Source organism: Symphalangus syndactylus, chromosome 13 (genome assembly GCF_028878055.3).
Source record: "Symphalangus syndactylus isolate Jambi chromosome 13, NHGRI_mSymSyn1-v2.1_pri, whole genome shotgun sequence".
NCBI lineage: Eukaryota > Metazoa > Chordata > Mammalia > Primates > Hylobatidae > Symphalangus > Symphalangus syndactylus.
This window is the reverse complement of record NC_072435.2, coordinates 41,800,232-41,820,000: the sequence shown is the minus strand read 5'-3', so window position 1 is coordinate 41,820,000 and position 19,769 is coordinate 41,800,232. Positions and strand designations below refer to the sequence as shown.

General features: G+C 50.7%; 3 protein-coding genes across 4 annotated transcripts in view; 1 reads left to right on the top strand and 2 right to left on the bottom strand.

The window, feature by feature from the left end:
- The window catches only part of LOC129460823 (cytochrome P450 4F3-like), a 22,436-nt gene extending 20,643 nt beyond the window's left edge, over nt 1-1,793 (bottom strand). The window contains exon 1 of one of the 2 annotated variants that reach the window (XM_055239254.2): nt 1,590-1,793. In XM_055239254.2, coding sequence (XP_055095229.1) covers nt 1,590-1,793 — 204 coding nt within the window. The remainder of the gene's footprint in view (nt 1-1,589) is intronic. The other variant, XM_055239255.2, reaches the window with a different exon arrangement.
- LOC129459690 (putative zinc finger protein 861) overlaps nt 1-19,769 on the top strand; it is a 250,172-nt gene that overhangs the window by 190,439 nt on the left and 39,964 nt on the right. The gene's annotated exons all lie outside the window — the stretch shown is intronic.
- CYP4F22 (cytochrome P450 family 4 subfamily F member 22) overlaps nt 11,231-19,769 on the bottom strand; it is a 43,411-nt gene continuing 34,872 nt past the window's right edge. The window contains exons 9-14 of the mRNA XM_055239250.1: nt 19,500-19,566; nt 19,258-19,387; nt 15,341-15,474; nt 14,380-14,444; nt 12,830-12,912; nt 11,231-12,294 (exon numbers count right to left, since the gene is read on the bottom strand). Coding sequence (XP_055095225.1) covers nt 12,117-12,294; nt 12,830-12,912; nt 14,380-14,444; nt 15,341-15,474; nt 19,258-19,387; nt 19,500-19,566 — 657 coding nt within the window. The 3' untranslated portion in view covers nt 11,231-12,116. The remainder of the gene's footprint in view (nt 12,295-12,829; nt 12,913-14,379; nt 14,445-15,340; nt 15,475-19,257; nt 19,388-19,499; nt 19,567-19,769) is intronic.

Genomic DNA, 19,769 nt, shown 5'->3' with positions numbered 1-19,769 from the left:
CTATGCCAAGGAAGGACTAGAAGAAGCTGCTAGACTGGGGTGTAGAGAGAACTGGAAGTCCCAACAGGGTGTAAGATGAGAAGAAGTGGGCCAGGTGCAGTGGCTCATGCCAGCACTTTGGGAGGTCAAGGTGGGCAGACCACTTGAGGTCAAGAGTTTGAGACCAGCCTGGACAACATGATGAAACCTCATCTCTACTAAAAATACAAAAATTAGCTGGGCGTGATGGTGGGCACCTATAATCCCAGCTACTTGGGAGGCTGAGGCAGGAGAATCACGTGAACCTGGGAGGTGGAGATTGCAGTGAGCTGAGATCATGCCACTGCACTCCAGCCTGGGTGGTAGAGCGAGACTACATCTCAAAAAAAAAAAAAAAAAAAGGTTGAGAGATAGTGAACAGAAAAAGCTGGAAGAAGAGAGGGGACTGTGGTCAGAGAAGGCAACACTTGAATCAATGGCATTGGAGGTGGCGCCCTTATAAGTAATGACCAACCCAAGGTATGATTCTGGCAGTAGGGGGCCAACACAGCATGGAGAAAAGTCCTCTAGGGAGGAGGCTAGGATGAGGGAGATGAGGAATCTCCCCCCGGGGAATCTGGCTGTTAGGGCAGAGGCCAGAATGATCCCTTCTGAAAGGAAAAGTAGTCAACTATTATCCAAACTGAGCAATGGAGCCCATTGACATATCTTAGGGGTGGAGGGAAATATAAGAAAAAAAAGTGCCTGAGTAAAGAGACGGAGGGAGAAACCAGCCACATCTTTTCTCTGGCCCAGCTGTGCCCTGTGGGTGCAGTAGGGAGAAATAGCAAATCTTATGGGGAGGCAGCAGCCCAGAGACGAGTAGACACCAGCCTGAGGCCCACAGAGATGGGCCAGACAGAGAGTGGACTCTGGACTCTCCCCCTGAGGAGACCTCAAGTCCAGTGATAAGGATTGTGGACTGAGCTAAGTGCAGTGGCTCATGCCTGTAATCCCAACACTTTGGGAGGTCGAGATGGGAGGATTGCTTGAGGCCAGGAGTTTGAGACCACTCTGAGCAACATAGTGAGACCCTGTCTTTACAAAAAATAAAAAAAACTAGCAGGTCTGGCGGTGCACGCCTGTAGTCCCAGCTGCTGGGGAGGCTGAGATGGAAGGATTGGTTGAGCCCAGGAGGTCAAGGCTGCAGTGAGCTATGATTGCACCACTGCACTCCAACCCAGGTGACAGAGCGAGACCCTGTCTCAAAAAAAAAAAAAAAAACACATGGGCAGCCAGGGAGTACCAGCTCTGTGCAGTCCACCCTCAGAACTCCCAGTAGAACAAGGATACAACGATGCATTAATGTGGGGAAGACAATCAGGAACTTGAGCCAAAGCAGGCTTAGGGTGGGGAAGAGAGAGAAAGAAAAAGGCCTGGGGCCATGGAGTGGACAGAGAGGAGGAATGAATCTGGTTGGGGCAGTGAGGGAATAGGGGCTCCCCTCTGCCTCTCTCACTCCTCTGATGTCCCAGACCCCAACCCACCCTCAATATCCAGCTCCCTGAGCCCCATTCCCCCACTTCTAGAAGTCCATCCACCCTGAGACCCCAGACCCATCCTGCTGCCACACTCACCATGCTCAGGTGACCCCAAAACCAGTTCCGTTTTGGGGGCTGCTGGAAACACTGGAGGCGGCGGCAGTTGTCATAGAAGGCATAGGTCCTGGCCAGGGCACGGGCCAGGAGCCAGGAGGCCTCGACCAGCAGCAGGAGCAGCCATGGGGATGCTGCCACCGGCCCGAGGCCCAGCCAGGACAGGCTCAGCTGCAGCATCCTGCAGGGCACACGGGGTGGAGGGTGAGGTCCCGAGGCCCAGAAAAGAGCCCGGAGAGCTTCGGGGACATTGGACAGGGGCAGGGATGGGAGATGCTGGAGGCAGGCAGAGCTCAGAGATGAGAAAACAAGGGCTGAAAGCAGAGAGGGAGACCCAGGTACAGCCAGGAGAAGAGGCGGAGAGAGAAGAGAGTAAAGAAGAGAGAGGGGAGAGAGAAAGAGAGAGAGGAAGGCTGAGTAGAGTCCTGAAAGACCCAGCCTGGATCACTGCAGGATGTCAGGGGCTCGGTTTCAGTTACCAGGAACCCATCAGCCCCACCAGGACCAGCTCCCTGGAGCCACCACAGCCTTGGGCAGTGCCCCTCCCTCTCCCAGATCAGGACCCTCCAGCCCAGACAGTTCCAGCCTGGCACCTTCTGTCAGGAGCAGCTTGTCCCACACAACTTCCTCTTCCCTCCTCCTGGGGTTTCTTTGTCCCTGGCCCCTCACCTAGGCAAGGCTGGGCTGGGCTGGGCAGTCAGGGGCAGCCAATCCCCATAGGCCATAGGCCTGGCTGCCTCCTCCCTGCCTGGGCAGCTGGCCAAAACCTGCAGGCGGTACCAGCTGGGTGCAGAGAGGAACCAAGTCAGTGTCACAGTTCAGAGTGGAAACTGGATCTTCAGACTTCAGTATCTCCTGCTTGAACCTGGGGCCAAGGTGACTCTGGGACCCCAAGTTTACAGCTGCCCCTGCCCTTCCAAGGCCACATAAATCATGAGGTTGGGAATTCAGGCGACAGGCAAGGAGGAACAGGCAGGGCAAGCCTTGCACCCAAACATCTCCCACACGTGGGCTGGGAGGACGCCATGCACCATTTCTCGGTGCAGAATTAGGAGACTTGGAGAAGGGAGTCTCTGGCCTCTGATTGCACAACCTGGCAGAAATTCAAGTCCTGCCTCCAGCCAGCCCAGGGCTGAGTTGACACAAGACGGCTAGGAGCAGGAACAAAGAACAAAGAATCCAGCCTAGCTGAGGATTACCCAGGTCAGATTCTGGAGATAAAGAGGAGAACTGGAAGAGTAAACCAGGCAGCTGTGGTTGGTTTTGTTTGTTTTAATGCAAAACAAATTTATTTGCATGCACAGCAATGAGGATTAGGAAACTAGATAAAAAGGAAAGAAGCCTTCAGCAGCAAGTGAGACAAGTTCTCTCTCTGTTGCCCAGGCTGGAGTGCAGTGGCGCAATCATAGCTCACTGCAACCTCTATCCCCTGCGCTCAAGCGATCCTCCCACCTCAGCCTCCCAAGTAGCTGGAAGGCCACAGGCATGTGCCACCATGCCCAACTAATTTTTCTATTTTTTGTAGAGATGAGATCTCCCTATGTTGTCCAGGCTGGTCTCAAACTCCTGGGCTCAAGAGATCCTCCAACCTCAGTCTCACAAAGTGCTGGGTTTACAGACAAGCTGTGGACCAAGTAAAACAGATTACCCTGGATTAGGTGAATGAGCCTCATCCTGTCAGTTGAGAGACCTTAGAACAAAAACTGAGTTTTTCAGAAAATGAGAAATTCTGCCTTGAGACTACAGCATCAGCTCCTGCCTGACTTTCCAGCCTGGTGACCTGCTGCAGATATAGATTACTGACTTGCCAGTCTATAACGGCATGAGTCAAATTCCTTAAAGATATATGTCTTTTTTTTTTTTTTTTTGAGACAGAGTTTTTCACTCTCATTGCCCAGGCTTGAGTGCAATGGCATGATCTCGGCTCACTGCAACCTCTGCCTCCTGGGTTCAAGCTATTCTCATGCCTCAGCCTCCCGAGTAGCGGGATTACAGACTTCTGCCCAGCTAATTTTTGTATTTTTAGTAGAGACAGGGTTTCACCATGTTGGCCAGGCTGGTCTTGAACTCCTGACCTCAGGAGAGCCACACGCTTCGGCCTCCCAAAGTGCTGGGATTACAGCCCTGAGCCACTGTGACCAGCCAGATATATGTCTTAAAATGAATTTATATATATATAGTTATAGTTATATATACATATATGTATCTTAAGATGTTAAAAATATGACTTAAGATGAATATATGATATAACTTTTTTTTTTTTTGAGACAGGATCTTACAGTCACCCAGGCTGGAGTGCAGTGGCGTGATCATGGCTCACTGCAGCCTTGACCTCCCTCGCTCAAGCGATCCTCCCACCTCAGCCTCCCAAGTAGCTGGAACTAAAAGTGCATGCCACCGTGCTGAGCTAATTTTTGCAATTTTGTAGAGGTGAGTATTCACCATGTTGCCCAGGCTGGCCTCCAACTCCTGGGCTCAAGCAATCGGCCCACCTCAGCCTCCCAAGCTACTGCGATTACAGACATGACCCACCACGTCCAACCCAGATATATCTTAAAATAAATATATAAATATTGGTTGGTTGATTGATTGATTGATTTTATTGATTCTTTTTCTCTGAAGGACCTTAACTGATACAGAGGTGAAGTCTAATTCCCCACTCCTTGAATCTGGGCTGTCTCTGTGTCTTCTAGGACTTCAGGGCCTAGGTCATAAGAAGCCTTATAGCTTCCTTCTAGGCCCATTGAAATAGACACCTTGGACCCAGTTGTCATGTAAAAAGGAAGCACACGCATCCCCGTGGAGAGGCCTCATGTGAGAGAAACTGAGACTCCCAGCAAATAGGAAGCACCAAATTGCCAGCCATGAGAGTGAGCCACCTCAAAGTATCTCTTCCAGCCTCAAATGAGCTGCCCACACTGATGCTGTGTAGGATTGAGAAAGCCATCCTAGCTGAGCCCTGCCCAAATTGTAAATTTGTGAGCAAACTAAAAGTTGTATATATTCAGATACAGATAGGAGTTCATACACACATACCAAAAAAAAAACTTGTATATCTTTTTTATTTTATTTTTTTTTTTGAGATGGAGTTTCGCTCTTGTTTCCCAGGCTGGAGTGCAATGGCGTGATCTTGGCTCACCGCAACCTCTGCCTCCCTAGTTCAAGCGATTCTCCTGCCTCAGCCTCCCAAGTAGCTGGGATTACAGGCTCACACCACCACGCCCGGCTAACTTTGTATTTTTAGTAGAGACGGGGTTTCTCCATGTTGGTTAGGCTGGTCTCGAACTCCCGACCTCAGGTGATCTGCCAGCCTCAGCCTCCCAAAGTGCCAGGATTACAGGAGTGAGCCCCCGAGCTTGGCCTGTATATTGTCTTAACCTACTAAGTTTCCTGGTAGTTCAATATACAATAATAGATAATTGAAACAGATATATTTCCCAACAAGTTTGGAGTCATCAAAAAACTGATAATGGACTGGGTGCAGTGACTTGGGCCTGTAATCACAACAGTTCGGGAGGCCAACACAGACGGGTCACTTGAATCCAGGAGTTCCAGATCAGCCTGGGCAACATGATAAAACCCCATCTCTACAAAAAATACAAAAAATGTATCTGGATGTGGTGGTGGGAGGATTGCTTGAGCCCAGGAGACAGAGGTTGCAATGAGTTGAGATTGAGCCACTGCACTCCAGCCTAGGCAACAGAGCAATACCCTGTATCAAAAAAAGAAAGAAAAAAAAAAGACCAGGTGCAGTGGCTCATCCCTGTAATCCCAGCACTTTGGGAGGCCAAGGTGGGTGGATCATTTGAGGTCAGGAGTTCAAGACCAGCCTGGCCAGCATGGTGAAACCTCATATCTACTAAAAATACAAAAAAAAAATTAGCCGGACATGGTGGTGCGCCTGTAATCCCAGCTACTCAGGAAGCTGAGGCAATAGAATCGCTTGAACCCAGGAGGCAGAGGTTGCAGTGAGCCGAGATCACACCACTGCACTCCAGCCTGGGTGACAGAGTGAGACCATGTCTCCAACAAAAAAGTTTTTTTAAATAAACAAAAAAAATTGGTAACATGTGCATAAATGCTTTTATATACATTGGAACACGTTCATATATATATATATGCAATTATATATATATGCTATATATATATAATTGCATATATAGATGCAATTTTTAAAACTGAAAAAAGAGCACACCAAACTGCTGGGCCAGAGGTAGGAAGCAGAAGCAGAAAGCGGAAGAATTTCCCTTTCAAATTTTACACTTAAAACCTATTCCCTGCTCCTTCCATATCCTTGAGGAGGGAGGAGGCTGTCAGGAGAGGAGCGAGCACCCAGCTTGTGGTCAGACAGCCCATAGTCAAAGCCAGGCTCTGCCACTCCCTCACTGCCATGTGACCTTGGGCAAGTGATTTGCCCTCTCTGAGCCTCACTTTCATCGTTGGTAAAAAAGGGCACACTGATAGGCTTCTGGGGATTGGAGGAGCCAGCACACATGTGTGTCTTAATTTGGGTTCCCTGGAACTAGACCTTAATACAAGGAGTTGAGTGCAAATCCTCTATCAGGAGGGTGACCATAAGACAAGAGTTCAACTGCCTGTTGTTTCTTTGGGAGGTGATCCCTGGAAACACAAGGCAATGGAGAAGAGGGATGGGGAAGGGAATGCAGCAGTTAAAGGGACCTTTATTGAGGAAGTTTCCACTGTGGGTAGCTAGGGCTCAGCCCTGCTTAGTACCTCAGGGAGACAGAATAGAACATGCACCTCCCAGAGCAAGGGAGTCTTCACCCCCAGAGCGAGGGAGCTGGGGTATTTATCCACCAATACCCGCCAATCATTACTGAGAGCTTCCTCCAAGGGCATGATTTCTCCAGAATGTCCTGCCTGCACCGCACAGGTCAGACCTGGGGACAGAGGCAAGGGCTCTGACAGTGGCTCCAGCCATGAGCAGGAACACAGCCTGGTGTGGATAGTTACAGTGACTCAGTGAGCGGAGTTCTCCTCTCCTCTCCTTCCAACACACCCACCCATATGCGCACACACAGTCACACCGACACATACACGTTTACACACACTCGTGTGCACACTACAACACATGCACACACTGTTACCCAAATGCACCCAAACACATACGTGGTCACACATGCACACTCAAACGTGCACGGACACAAAATTGAATAGAGAATGGATGCCTTAGTGCCTGCTGTCTCCAAATTGTCCAGCAGAGGGAGCGTTCTTCACACTCAGGAGGAAGGAGGTCCCACAGCCGCCAGCGACAGGACCAGACTTGGGTGTTTTGAGAATTACACTTGCAGTACGTGTAACAGCGCTCCGGGGACCCACGGACCTTACTCCTCCCCTTCTCACTCTCATTTATTCACCCTCGTGGCCTTTGGCGGAAACTCAGTGCGCATTGCAAGCATGATGATACCGGACTATTCGCATGACAAGAAAAAGCCGAGGTGCACAGAGGGACAGTCACGTGCCCAAGGCCGCCCCTAGGAAGGAACAGAGCCCAGATTGAGCCCACATATGTCGGATCTCAAGGCTAACTTTGTTTGCTAGTGGATGGCGGGGTTGCATTGAAAAGGGTCCAGGAGATGTTTGGCGAATGATGAGTTCTTGGAGACCCTCGGCTGGGAGAGGGTTGTAGGAGAGGCAGCACCTGCAAGATCCGGGTGGCTCAAGTAGGGTCTGGGATTGTCTGTTTCCCATTCAGCCCCGGAGTACCTCGGACAGGGGATTCCGGCCGACGACCCAGCACAGTCCACCGGGGGGCGCCCCAGGACACACGCCGCTGCTAGTGCCTGTCTCACAGCCAGCCCAGCTTTAGCTCATCTCCTCCACACCCCAACTCTAGCCCAACCCCCGTCGACGCCCCCTTCTACGCAACGTGGCTAGGGACCTAGACCAGGACTGGGAGCCTGAGGAGTGAGGCAGAAAAGGACTCAGGACCCCCGCTGGGGCCCCACCGAATGATCTTGGGTAAGTCACTTCACTCGGGCGCTCAGTTTCTACCTCTGTTAAACGGAATAATAAAAAGTGATTTTACAAGTCAGTGTGAGGATTAAATGGGAATATATGGGAAGAGCACACAGGAAGCACTCAATCAAAAAAAAAAAAGTTTTGTTTTGTTTTGTTTTTTTTCAGACAGAGTCTCGCTCTGTCACCCAGGCTGGAGTGCGGCGGCACTATCTTGGCTCACTGCAACCTCTGCCTCCCGGGTTCAAGCGATTCTCCTGTCTCAGCTTCCCGAGTAGGTGGGACTACAGATGCACGCCACGTCCGGCTAATTTTTTTTTTTTTTTTTTTTTTTTGAGACCGAGTCTCGCTCTGTCGCCCAAGCTGGAGTGCAGTGGCGCGATATCGGCTCACTGCAACCTCCACCTCCCGGGTTCAAGCGGTTCTCCTGTCTTGCCCTACCGAGTAGCTGGGACTACAGGCGCGTGCCACCACGCCCGGCTGATGTTTTTTATTTTTAGTAGAGACAGTGTTTCACTGTGTTAGCCAGGATGGTCTCAATCTCCTGACCTCGTGATCCGCCCGCCTCGGCCTCCCAAAGTGCTGGGATTACAGGAGTGAGCCACCGCTCCCTGCCCTAATTTTTTGTATTTTAAGTAGAGATGGAGTTTCACCATGTTGGCCAGGCTGGTCTGGAATTCCTGGCCTCAAGTGATCCGCCCACCCCGGCGTCCCAAAGTGCTGGGATTACAGGTGTAAGCCACCATGCCTGGCCTCATAATTGTTAGGTTAACTTTGGAGACCACCCCCAGGGCTCGGTCCTTAAGCCCTTACTCCACACACACACACACACACACACACACTCGCGCGTGCACCACACACACGAGATCTCACCCAGTCTTAAAGTTTTGCTTTTTTTTTTTTTTTTTTGGTTCTCCAGTTCATGGTTTTTAATCAGCAGAACTGTTTGCCTTTGGGACTGGATAATTACTTGTTTTATTGAGCTAGGTATCCTGCGTCTTGTAGAATGTTTAGCAGAGTCCTGGGTCCCTACCCTCTAGACGCCAATAGTAACCACCAGTTGTGACAACCAAAAATGTTTCCAAACGACAACGAATGTCTTCTGGTAGGAAAAATCACCCCTATTTGAAATCGCTTCACTAGTTTTTGGAAAAAAATATAAAATATTTATATTAAGGCTTCCCAAATATACATGCCCAACCCAAAACTCTCTTGAATTGGAGAACTGTCTATCCAACTGACATGTCCAATTCCTCTGAACCGAAACTGACGTCCTGACATCTCCCATAAAACAACTGACTCCACTCAGCATTCCCTACGTCAGCTGATGGCAGTTCCATTTTTCCAGATGTTCAAGCCCAAACCTAGAGTCCCCCACTTCTTTCAGACTTCACGTTTGATCCACCACCAAGCCTGACAGCACTGTCTTTGTGAACAGTCACTCCTTCTTGGAATCCAATTGCTCTTGATTACCTCTAAAGACCCCAGTTTGGTTGAAGCCACCATCATGTCTCACCTGGACGAATGCAGTCACCCCTAACTGATCTGCCTAGTCTCATCTTTGCCTCACACAGTCTCTGTCCAATAGAGCACACAAAGTCCTATGGTAGTCCTGGCATGGTGGCTCACCCCTGTAATCCCAGCACTTTGGGAGGCTGAGGTGGGAGGCTCGCTTGAGACCAGGAGTTCAAGACCAGCCTGGGCAACATGGTAAGACCCCCATCTCTACGACAAATACAAAACGTAGCTGGGCATGGTGGTGTGTGCCTGTGGTCCCAGCTACTCAGGAGGCTGAGGCAGGAGGATCGTTTGAGCCCAAGGAGGCCAAGGTTGCAGTGAGCTACGGTTGCACCCCTGCACACCAGCCTGAGCAACAAAGCAAGACCCTGTCTCAAAAAAAAAAAAAAGGTTCGTATGACAAATCTTGTCCCTCTTCTGCTCAGAACTCCGCATTTCTGTCACAAAAAAGGTCACAAAAAAGGCCCTGTGTGAATTTACTTATTTCTTTACTTATTTATCATTTATCATGTCTCCTCCCTAGAGGTAAACTCTGGGAACCTAGGGCTCAAACAGTGCCTGTCTCATGGCAGATTGCCCAAGAAATATTTGATGAATTAATTAATTTTTTTTTTTTAGACAGAATCTCACTCTGTCGCCCAGGCTGGAGTGCAGTGGCGCAATCTCGGCTCACAGCAACCTCCACCTCCCAGGTTCAAGCAATTCTCCTGCCTCAGCCTCCTGAGTAGCTGGGATTACAGGCGCCTGCCACCACATGTGGCTAATGTTTGTATTTTTAGTAGAGACAGGGTTTCACCATGTTGGCCAGGCTGGTCTCAAACTCCGAACCTCAGGTAATCCACCTGTCTCAGCCTCCCAAAGTTCTGGGATTACAGGCATGAGCCACCGCACCCAGCCTGCTGAATTAATATTGTCTCTAGTGACCCAGATGGAAATAGTCTACAGGCAAATGCTACCTAAAAGGAAGATGACACCACTATTATACCACCACCATATATATAATAATGGTATATATAGTGCATATATATATATATATTATATGTGGTACAACAGCAGTATCATTTTCCTTTAGTGTAGCGTTTTATATGTATAAAATTGCTGACATCGTCATTGCCCACCTTTTTTGTTTGTTTGTTTTTGGAACAGGGTCTTGCTCTGTTGCCCAGGCTGGAGTGCAGTGTTGTGATCATAGCTCACTGCAGCCTCAAACTCCTCAGCTCAAGTGATCCTCCTGCCTCAGCCTCCGAGTAGCTTGGACTATAGATGTGCACCATCACACCTGGCTAATATTTTATTTTTTGTAGAAATAGGGTCTCACTGTGTTGCCTTGGCTGATCTCTAACTCCTGGTCTCAAGCAATCCTCCAGCCTCAGCCTCCCAAAGTGATGGGATTACAGGTATAGGCCACCACACCTGGCTCCCACCTTTTATATTCCCATATCAGGGACTACTCTGCCATCAAGTTCCCTCAGTCAAATACCTGAGCATCACCCTTACCACCTCCCTCCCCTCAGCCCCCACTGCTAGATAGTCACCCCAATCCTGGCCCTTCCTGTTATCTGGACCTCAGCTTCCCTCTTTCCCGGGGTCCCAACCTCCATTGATCCCCCACAAGTCACCTCCCTGCCAGCCCTAGATCTGGCCATGCCCTGTCCTGATCCTGCTCACACACTCTCCATGGCTCCCTATTGCCCTCAGCATAAAGCCTGTGCATTTGGCCCCTTCCTTCATTCTGCCCTCACTTGCCAGATCCAACCACCTGGCCTCAGGTGAGTTCCTCAAACACACTCTGCTCTCCCTTAGCTCAGGGCATTTTCAGATGTTTTTCCTTCTGCCTGGAATACTCTTCCCTCCCCTTGTCACCCACTCAACTTCCACTCCAGCATCGGAGAAGCTCTCCCTGACCCATCCCCATCCCTCTGCTATATTCATCCAGCACCTAGGGCCTCTCCTTTGGAGCACCTGTCCTGGGTTGTAAATAAACCTTTACGTGTGGAATTATTTGTTCAACATCTGTCCCCCACCCCCTGAGAAAGCAGAAACCAGGGCCTGCCTGTGGTTCTGAAGCAGTGCCAGCAAACAATATGTGACCTGTTGATGAAATAAATGAACACACAAACTGACCCCAAAAATCTGAGTTTATGTCCTAGGACAAATGGCTTTCCAGCCTCCTAGCCCGCAGCTTCGCTCAGTTGCAGAGCCCCTCCTTCCCATGCTGGGGGCTCCACGTGTAAGGGTCTGGCTGAGCTAGGGGGTGGAGTGGGGTAGGTCTGCATCCTTTGCTTTTATTCTACAAAAACAGAACACTCAGCAAAGGATCTTTGGGCAAGGGAGGAAGGAAGGGGCTTACAAGGGTCTGAGTTTACAAAACAACAACAAAAGCAAGCAGCCTCGGACCCTACGATCCAGCTTCACGCCTGAGCAGTCCGCCCGTATGAGCTGAGGGCCTCAGGTGGGTGATGTCCGGGTTAAAAGCTCTGACGTCAGGCTCCAGCTTTCCTCAGTTTGGAAGCCTGCCAGGGGTTCAGCCAGTTGGGGGGGGGTTAGGGGTGGTGGGCCCTGAGTCACAGGTGGGTCTTAGGCCCTCTGAAGGCTCAGTGGGCAAGGCCTGGAGACCTGGATCTGCAGGGGCGTGGCCTGAGGACCTCAACCCATAGGATCCTGGGGGCGGGGCCTGATCCAGAAGGGCGGGGCCTGAGCCCAAGGGGGCAGGGCCGACCCTGGTCCCTCAAACAGGACAGGAGCGAGAAGTCAGGGGGCGGGACCTAAGCCTCAAGGGGCGGGATCAGACCCCCTAAGGGGCGGAGCCTTGCCTTGAGGGGCGTGGCCAGCACCATCAGGCTGCTCAGCAGCGGTGCCTGGTCATCCAGGAGCTGAACCTGAACTTCGAGGGAAGTGGCCTACGCCCTCGGGATCTTTGGGGCGAGTCCTGGTCCTTCGGGGGCGTGGCCTTGGCCCGTCTGGGCGGGGCCTGGACCCCTGGGATCCGCAGGGGCGCGCCCACGCTCAGGCCCGCGGAGGCAGCGGCTCCACCTTGAGCCAGAGCCCATTCTCCGTGCGCAGGATGAGCTCCGGCTTCCGCCGCACCTTGCGCGTTCGGTCCACGCTCAGGCGGAAACGTAGCAGTGTTAGTGCCACAACCACGCGCAACTCGGCCATGGCGAAGCTCTGTCCGATGCAATTCCTGGAGGAAGAGGGGACAGGGCTCAGGACCAGCTTCTGTGTGAGCACTGGTCCCTGGGCGTCACATGCCTCCTTCGAAAATGAAGCAAGCATCCTCGGCTGGGTGAGGGTTAAAGTGAAACCCCACGCTGGGTGAGGGTTAAAGTGAGACCCCACGAATCGCTCAATTAATGTGACCTTGGGGTTGAGTGTCTGAATCCCGGTGCAGCCTCTTACTAGCTGTGTGTCCTGGATACATGGCACCCCCTGAGTCTCAGTTCCTTCATCTGTAAAAACGGGGACAAAGGCATCATAGAGCCAATGGGAGCGTGGGAGCCCAGAACTCAGGGTCTGACACACCGTTGGTGCTCAATACCCAGGATGCTATTGCAGAGTCTGATTTGGGGGTCTCCTGGCGCATTGGGGAGAGGGTGCTGGGTTTTCAGAAAGGACGCCTGGGTGCCATCTGATCTCTGCTCCTGAGAGGCACATTCCTGACCTTTCCCTGCCTCTGTTCCTCCACAGCTGGCTTGGACTGGGGGAAATAGAGGGGTTACCTGGGTCCTGCAGAAAAGGGCACATAGGCCAGTGGAGAGCGCTGCTGTGGGTTGTCCGGGTCAAAGCGGTAGGGGTTGTACACCTAGGGAGGAACAGCCTGGAGATGAGTCTGGGGGCTGCCCTAGACATCCCAGCCTGGCCCCCTTCCCTGAGCCTCTGGGGGTCAGTAAAGATGGATGGAGAGCACCCCAGGGCCACCTCTTCCATTGCACCTTGCACTTCCTGCAATGCAGCCACACCTGCCTCCTTCTTTTGTTCACACGCACCAGTAAGATTCCACCTCAGGGCCTTTGCACTTGCTCTTTCCTCTGCCTAGAACAGGCTTCTCCCTGATCCTTCAATCCCTAAGGTCTCAGCTCAAACATCTCCTCGGCAAGGCTTTTCATAACTACTCGAGCTAAAGTGCCCCTCCATCTGTTTTTTTTTTTTTTTATTATTTGTTTGTCTGTCTTTGTTTGTTTGTTAGAGTCAGAGTCTCATTCACGCTGGAGTGCAGAAGCGCGATCATAGCTCATTGCAGGCTGGGCGCGGTGACTCATGCTTGTAATCCCAGCACTTTGGGAGGCCAAAGCAGATGAATCATCTGAACTCAGGAGTTCAAGACCAGCCTGGCCAACATGGTGAAACCCCATCTCTACTAAAAATACAAAAAAATTAGCCAGGCCTGGTGGCACACGCCTGTAATCCCAACTACTTGGGAAGCTGAGGCAGAAGAATCTCTTGAACCCAGGAGGTAGAGGTTGCAGTGAGCCAAGATCGCACCACTGCACGCACTCCAGCCTGGGTAACAGAGCAAGACCCTGTCTCAAATAAATAAATAAATAAATAACCATAGCTCATTGCAGCCTCAAACTGCTGGGCCCAAGCAATCCTCCTGCCTCAGCCTCCTGAGTGGCTGGCACTGCAGGTGTGCATCACCATGGCTGGCTATCTTTTTTTTTTTTTTTTAGAAATGGGGTCTCACTGTGTTGCCCAGGCTGGGCTGAGCTGGAACTTCTGGACTCAAACAATCTTCCCATCTTGGTCTCCCAAAGCACTGGGATTACAGACATAAGCCACCACATTGGGCCAACTTTTTCCTTTTTGGTAGAGATGGGGGTCTTGCCGTGTTGCCCAGGCTGGTCTCAAACTCCTGGGCCCGAGTGATCCTCCCACCTCAGCCTCCCAAAGTGCTGGGATTACAAGCGTGAGCCATTGCACCTGTAAACCGGAACTGGCGCAGTTTTTCTTTGTTTTGTGCATGTATCAATACCCAAAATCTTATTTATTTGTTTATTGTCTTCCCCAAAACTTCACTGTGAGCCCTGTAAAGGCAAAGACAGTATCATCCTCTATTTTCAGAGCCCAGCACACACTCTGGCACACAGTAGGTGCTCAATAAATATTTTCTGCCCTAATGAATTAACAATGAGTGGGTGAATAAATGGCTAAATGTGGAGTGGGGAGGGGTGTGGGCACTCAGGCCCTGCAACCAGCCCTGCTCTCTGGCTCCCTGGGGCGCAGGGGAGGGGAGGACCTCAGGGCAGGGAGGACTGGGGCAGGCACTCACCTTGGAGTCAGGCCACACTGTGGGGTTGTGGTGGGTTCCATAGATGCTGACCAAGCAGATGATTCCTGTGGGGAAAGATGGGATCAGTGGGGCCAAGGGGAGCCGGGGCCTCCTCCAGAAACATCCCCCTATTTGGGTCTCCCTGGAGCCATGACGTTCCCATAAGCCATCTGCCACCACCTTCTGTCCATCCTTCTCTAAAAACTTCTGCTGCCCCATCCACTCTTCCCACCTTTCCCTAAGAGGACTCTATCATCTTCTTTCTGGCTGCTACGCTGGCCACATAGGGATCTTTCTTACACGCAGATCTGACATTGCTCCTCTTCAGCTGAAACACCTACCTTGGCTCCCTGCTGCCCCCAGGATTGAGTTCAAGCGCCATCACCTGGCACTCAAGGCCTTTCACAATCTGCATCCTGAGGCTCTACTCCATAAACATGCTCACTCTTTCACTTCCACACTCCAAGCCTCACCTCCCACATTCCTTCCTCCAGGCAGCCCTCCCTGCATTCCTCTCCATATTTGAGCTACTCCAGCCCCTGTCTCTCCCTTTAGCCCATTCCTGATTCCATATGCCTGGGAATGTCTGCCCCCTGCTGTATCTCCCCCAGAATGGGCAATACTCAAAACCTGAGCCATGGTTCCTAGTATCAACCAAGACAGGGCTTGGTCTCCAGGGAGTAACTGGCAACTGAATGAAACTGACCCTCCCCAACTGCACCCTCACAGGCCCATCCCTGCGACACTGCCTCCTTCCTTTCCACCTGGACTCACCCGGCTCTATCTCCCTGCACACACAACTGGGTTTCCTCCAACACCCCAGAAGCAACAGGCACACAGAGAGCTACCCCATCTGCAAGGATAGTGCACCTGGGGCAGGCATGACCAGGCCCCTGTGGACAATAGAGCAGCTACATCATTGGAGGCAGTGCACCAGCAGCAGGGGGAACATGGCAGGCACCTTTGGGGATGATGCGCCCATCTGGGAGCTTGATGTCCTCCGTGCATTGGCGAGAGACAAGAGTGACAGGTGGGTACTGGCGCAGGCTCTCCTTAATGCACATAGTTGTGAAGGGCAGCTGAGTCAGATCGTCCCTGGGGAGAATGGAGATATAACTAAAGGCCGAGCCACCACGACACCACCTCCCCGAAAAACACACACACACACACACACACACACACACACACACACACACACTCAGGGGCAGCTGGGCAGGAAACCAGTCCAGGATTTTAGACTTGCCCCAACTTCTGCCATTTACAGTTGTCTCATGCACAGGTGGGTGGTACTAATACTTAGTGTTTTTTGTTTTTTTCTTTTCCTTTTTCTTTCTTTCTTTCTTTTTTTTTTTTTTAAGACCGAGTTTCGCTCTTGTTGCCCGGCTAGAATGTTGTGGCGCATCTCGGGTCACTGCAACCTCAGCCTCGCAGGTTCAAGCAATTCTCTTGCCTCAGCCTCCCGAATAACTGGGATTACAGGCATGCGCAACCACACCCGGCTAATTTTTGTATTTTTAGTAGAGATGGGGTTTCTGCACGTTGGCCAGGCTGGTCTCAAACTCCTGACCTCAGGCGATCCACCCACCTTGGCCTCCCAAAGTGCTGGGATTACAAGAGTGAGCCACAGTGCCCAGCCAGTACTAATACTTAGGATGCAAAGTATCTGAGCACCGACTGCTCAGAACAGCACTAGCAATGGGCCTTCTGCTGGGCCCAGCATTAAGCCTTTAATTGATGAATTAGGTGGAGGTCCAGGGGCACCTAGGCAAGGTGCCAGGACAGCCAAGTGGACTCAGGGCAACAGCAATATGCCAGTTTATATGGTCCATTTCTGTACTTAAAAAACTGCTGCAGGACAGGTGCGGTGGCTCTCGCCTGTAATCCCAGCACTTGCGGAGGCTGAGGTGGGCGATCGTCTGAGGTCAGGAGTTCAAGATCAGTCTGGCCAACATAGCAAAACCCCATCTTTACTAAAAAACACAAAAATTAGCTGGGTGTGGTGGCGTGCACCTGTAGTCTCAGCTACTTGGGAGGCCGAGGCAAGAGAATTGCTTGAACCCGGAAGGTGGAGGTTGCAGTGAGATGAGATTGCACCACTACACTCTAGCCTGGGCGACAGAGTGAGACTTTTGTTTTAAAAAATAAAAAATAAAAACTGGTGCAGGCCAGGCATGGTGGCTCATACCTGTAATCCCAGCACTTTGGGAGGCTGAAGCAGGTGGATAACTTGAACCCAGGAGTTCGTGACCAGCCTGGGCAACAAAGAGAGACCCCATCTCTACCAAAAGTTAAAAAATTAGCTGGGCATGATGGCACACACCTGTGGTCCCAGCTACTCAGGAGGCTGTAGTGAGCTATGATCATGCCACTGTACTCTAGCCTGGGCCACAGTATGAGAGCCTATCTCAAAAAAAAAAAAGAAAGAAAGAAAAGAAAAGTGCATTATCTCCTTATAATATTATTTACTTAATATTTTTTCCTTTGGACTTTAGGGCCCAAAATTGGGCTAATGATAACTCTTGGTTCATGTTCTAGATTAGATTAGTTTCTTTAAATTAACAGGTTCTCTTTCTTTTTTGATGGAGTCTTGCTGTTTCATCCAGGCTGGAGTGCAGTGGCGCAATCTCGGCTCACTGCAACCTCCGCCTCCCAGGTTCAAGCAATTCTCACGCCTCAGCCTCTCAAGCAGCTGGGATTACAGGCACATACCAATACGCCCAGCTAATTTTTGTATTTTTAGTAGAGACGGGGTTTCACCGTGTTGCCCCGGTTGGTCTTGAATTTCTGGCCTCAAGTGATCCACCCGCCTCAGCCTCCCAAATTGCTGGGATTACAGGCATGAGCCACCGCACCTGGCCCAGGTTCTCTTTCAAAGAAACTTTATGGCTGGGCACAGTGGCTCACACCTATAATCCCAGCACTTTGGGAGGCCAAAGTAAGAGGATCACTTGTGCTCAGGGATTTGAGACCAGCCGGGGCAACACAGCGAGTCCCCATCTCTTAAAAAAATGTTAAAAATTAGCCAGTTGTGGTGGCACACTCCTATAGCCCCACCTACTCAGGAGGCTGAGGCAGGAAGATTGCCTGAGCCCAGGAGTTTGAGGCTGCAGTGAGCTGTGATTATGCCACTGCACTCCAGCCTGTTTCTTAAAAAAAAACAAACTTCATGTCGCTATAAAGGGCAAACAGCATCCCTGGCATAAAGGTATTCATCCATACAAACACCTCTGTCAAAGCAGTAGTGTGTTACTAAATTGTGGCTATACACCAACTCCCCCCCAACTCTCTCAACCTGAGACATCTTCTCCATTGGTTAAAAAGGAAGATTAGCAAAGTGTTCAGGACACAGTAGCACCCCACTGAGCATGTCCCCCTGAGGCCATAAGGCAAAAGGTTGAAATAGAACCGAAAGGAACCTCCTCACTGTGTAAGTTGATGTTATTTAATGGTTGTGGCTGTTTTCCTTTTCTTTTTTTTTTTTTTCTTTTTTTTTTTTTTTGAGACAGGGTCTCACTCTGTCACCCAGACTGGAGTGCAGTGGCATAATCTTGACTCACCACAGCCTCCACCACCTGGGTTCAAGCAATCTTCCCACCTCAGCCTCCCAAGTAGCTGGGACTACAGGCACGTGCCACCCCACCCAGCTAATTTTTGTATTTTTTTTGTAGAGACAGGGTTTCATCATGTTGCCCATGCTGGTCTCAAACGCCTCAGCTCAAGCAATCCGCCCCCCTCGGCCTCCCGAAGTGCTGGGATTACAGGCGTGAGCCACCACACCCAGCCGAATCCTGTGTTTTCTCTTCATCACCCAGAATCAGCTCTACATAGCATGAATCTGGTAGACTGGATTATGTGTTCTGATTCTCCACTTCCTCCCTGAATTAGAATTATATACCTGTACCCTTTGTCATATGATTCTTCAGTGCCTTCTGCTCAGGTGAGTGGAGTATACGTCTTGCCCCATTCATGCTGGGCTTGGAACAGAGGCTACCCTGGGTTGTTTTAGCCAATGCAATCCTCTAGTGCAAGCAGAGCTTTTGTTTTTCTAATTTTATTTATTCACTTATTTTATCTTTTTTTTTTTTTTTTTTTTTTTGAGACAGAGTTTCACTCTTGTAGCCCAGGCTGGAGTGCAGTGGTGCAATCTCAGCTCACTGCAACCTCCGCCTCCCAGGTTCAAGTGATTCTCCTGTCTCAGCCTCCCAAGTAGGGGGGGATTACAGGCGCCCACCACCATGCCTGGCTAATTCTTGTATTTTTAGTAGAGATGGGGTTTCACCATGTTGGCCAGGTTGATCTCAAACTCCTGACCTCAGGTGATCCACCCACCTCGGCCTCCCAAAGTGCTGGGATTACAGGAATGAGCCACCCCACCCGGCCCAAGCAAAGCTTTTAAATTTCATGGCTTTTTGTGCTTCTGGAATCTGCCTTGAGAAGAACACAACCCAGGGTAGCCTCTGTTCCAAAGAGAACAGAAAGAGAGTATATGAAGCAGATCTGAACCCAGCTCTTAGTTTGAAGCAACTCCACTCCACTCAGCCAAGTCGAGCAGCAATTAGAGTAACGAGCAGACAAGAGCAAGAAATGTGTGCATACAAAAGCAAGAAAGAAATGCTTGCTATAAACCGCTAAGTTTGGGAGCTGTTCGTTATGCCACATTATTGCAATAATTGCTGACTAGGACACTTTGAGAACTTCTGCATTATGAGGCGGGCATAGGCACTATCACCACCCCCATTTTGTAGTTGAAGAAATTGCAATTCAGGAAGCTAAAGTGGCTTGTCTGAGGTCACACAATCAGTAAGTGGGAGAGCAGAGGCTTACACCCAAGGCTCTGGCCTCAGCCTGCCCCCTCCATTCCCCTGACCCCACACTCACCACTCCAACTCCTCCAGCTCCCGGCCTCTCATGACTTCCTGAATCTCTTCCCGGCATTTCTCCTGGTATTCCGGATACTTTGCCAAATTGAACAGCATCCAAGAGATCCCACTGGATGTTGTGTCGTGACCTGCAGGCAGATGAGGGTATCTGAATGGAGGCTGCCTGAAGAAAGCAGAGATGCTATCTACCGACAATGATGCCCCTTCCTGCCCTCCTCCAGCCTCACCCCACATCCTCACCCTCAAACATGAAGGTGTCTGCCTCAGCTCGGATATCCTCGTCTGACAGTTCCTTTCCATCTTCATCCTGGAATGGGCAGTAGAGAGTGCTTAGCCCACTTCATCCCACCCTCTACATCCTAGGGGCTCCTCAAAACTCAGATATCTCCCCCGCCCCATCTTTCTTTTTTTTTTTTTTCTGAGATGGAGTCTCGCTCTATCACCTAGGCTGGAGTGCGGTGGCACAATCTCGGCTAACTGCAGCCTCCGACTCTCAGGTTCAAGTGATTC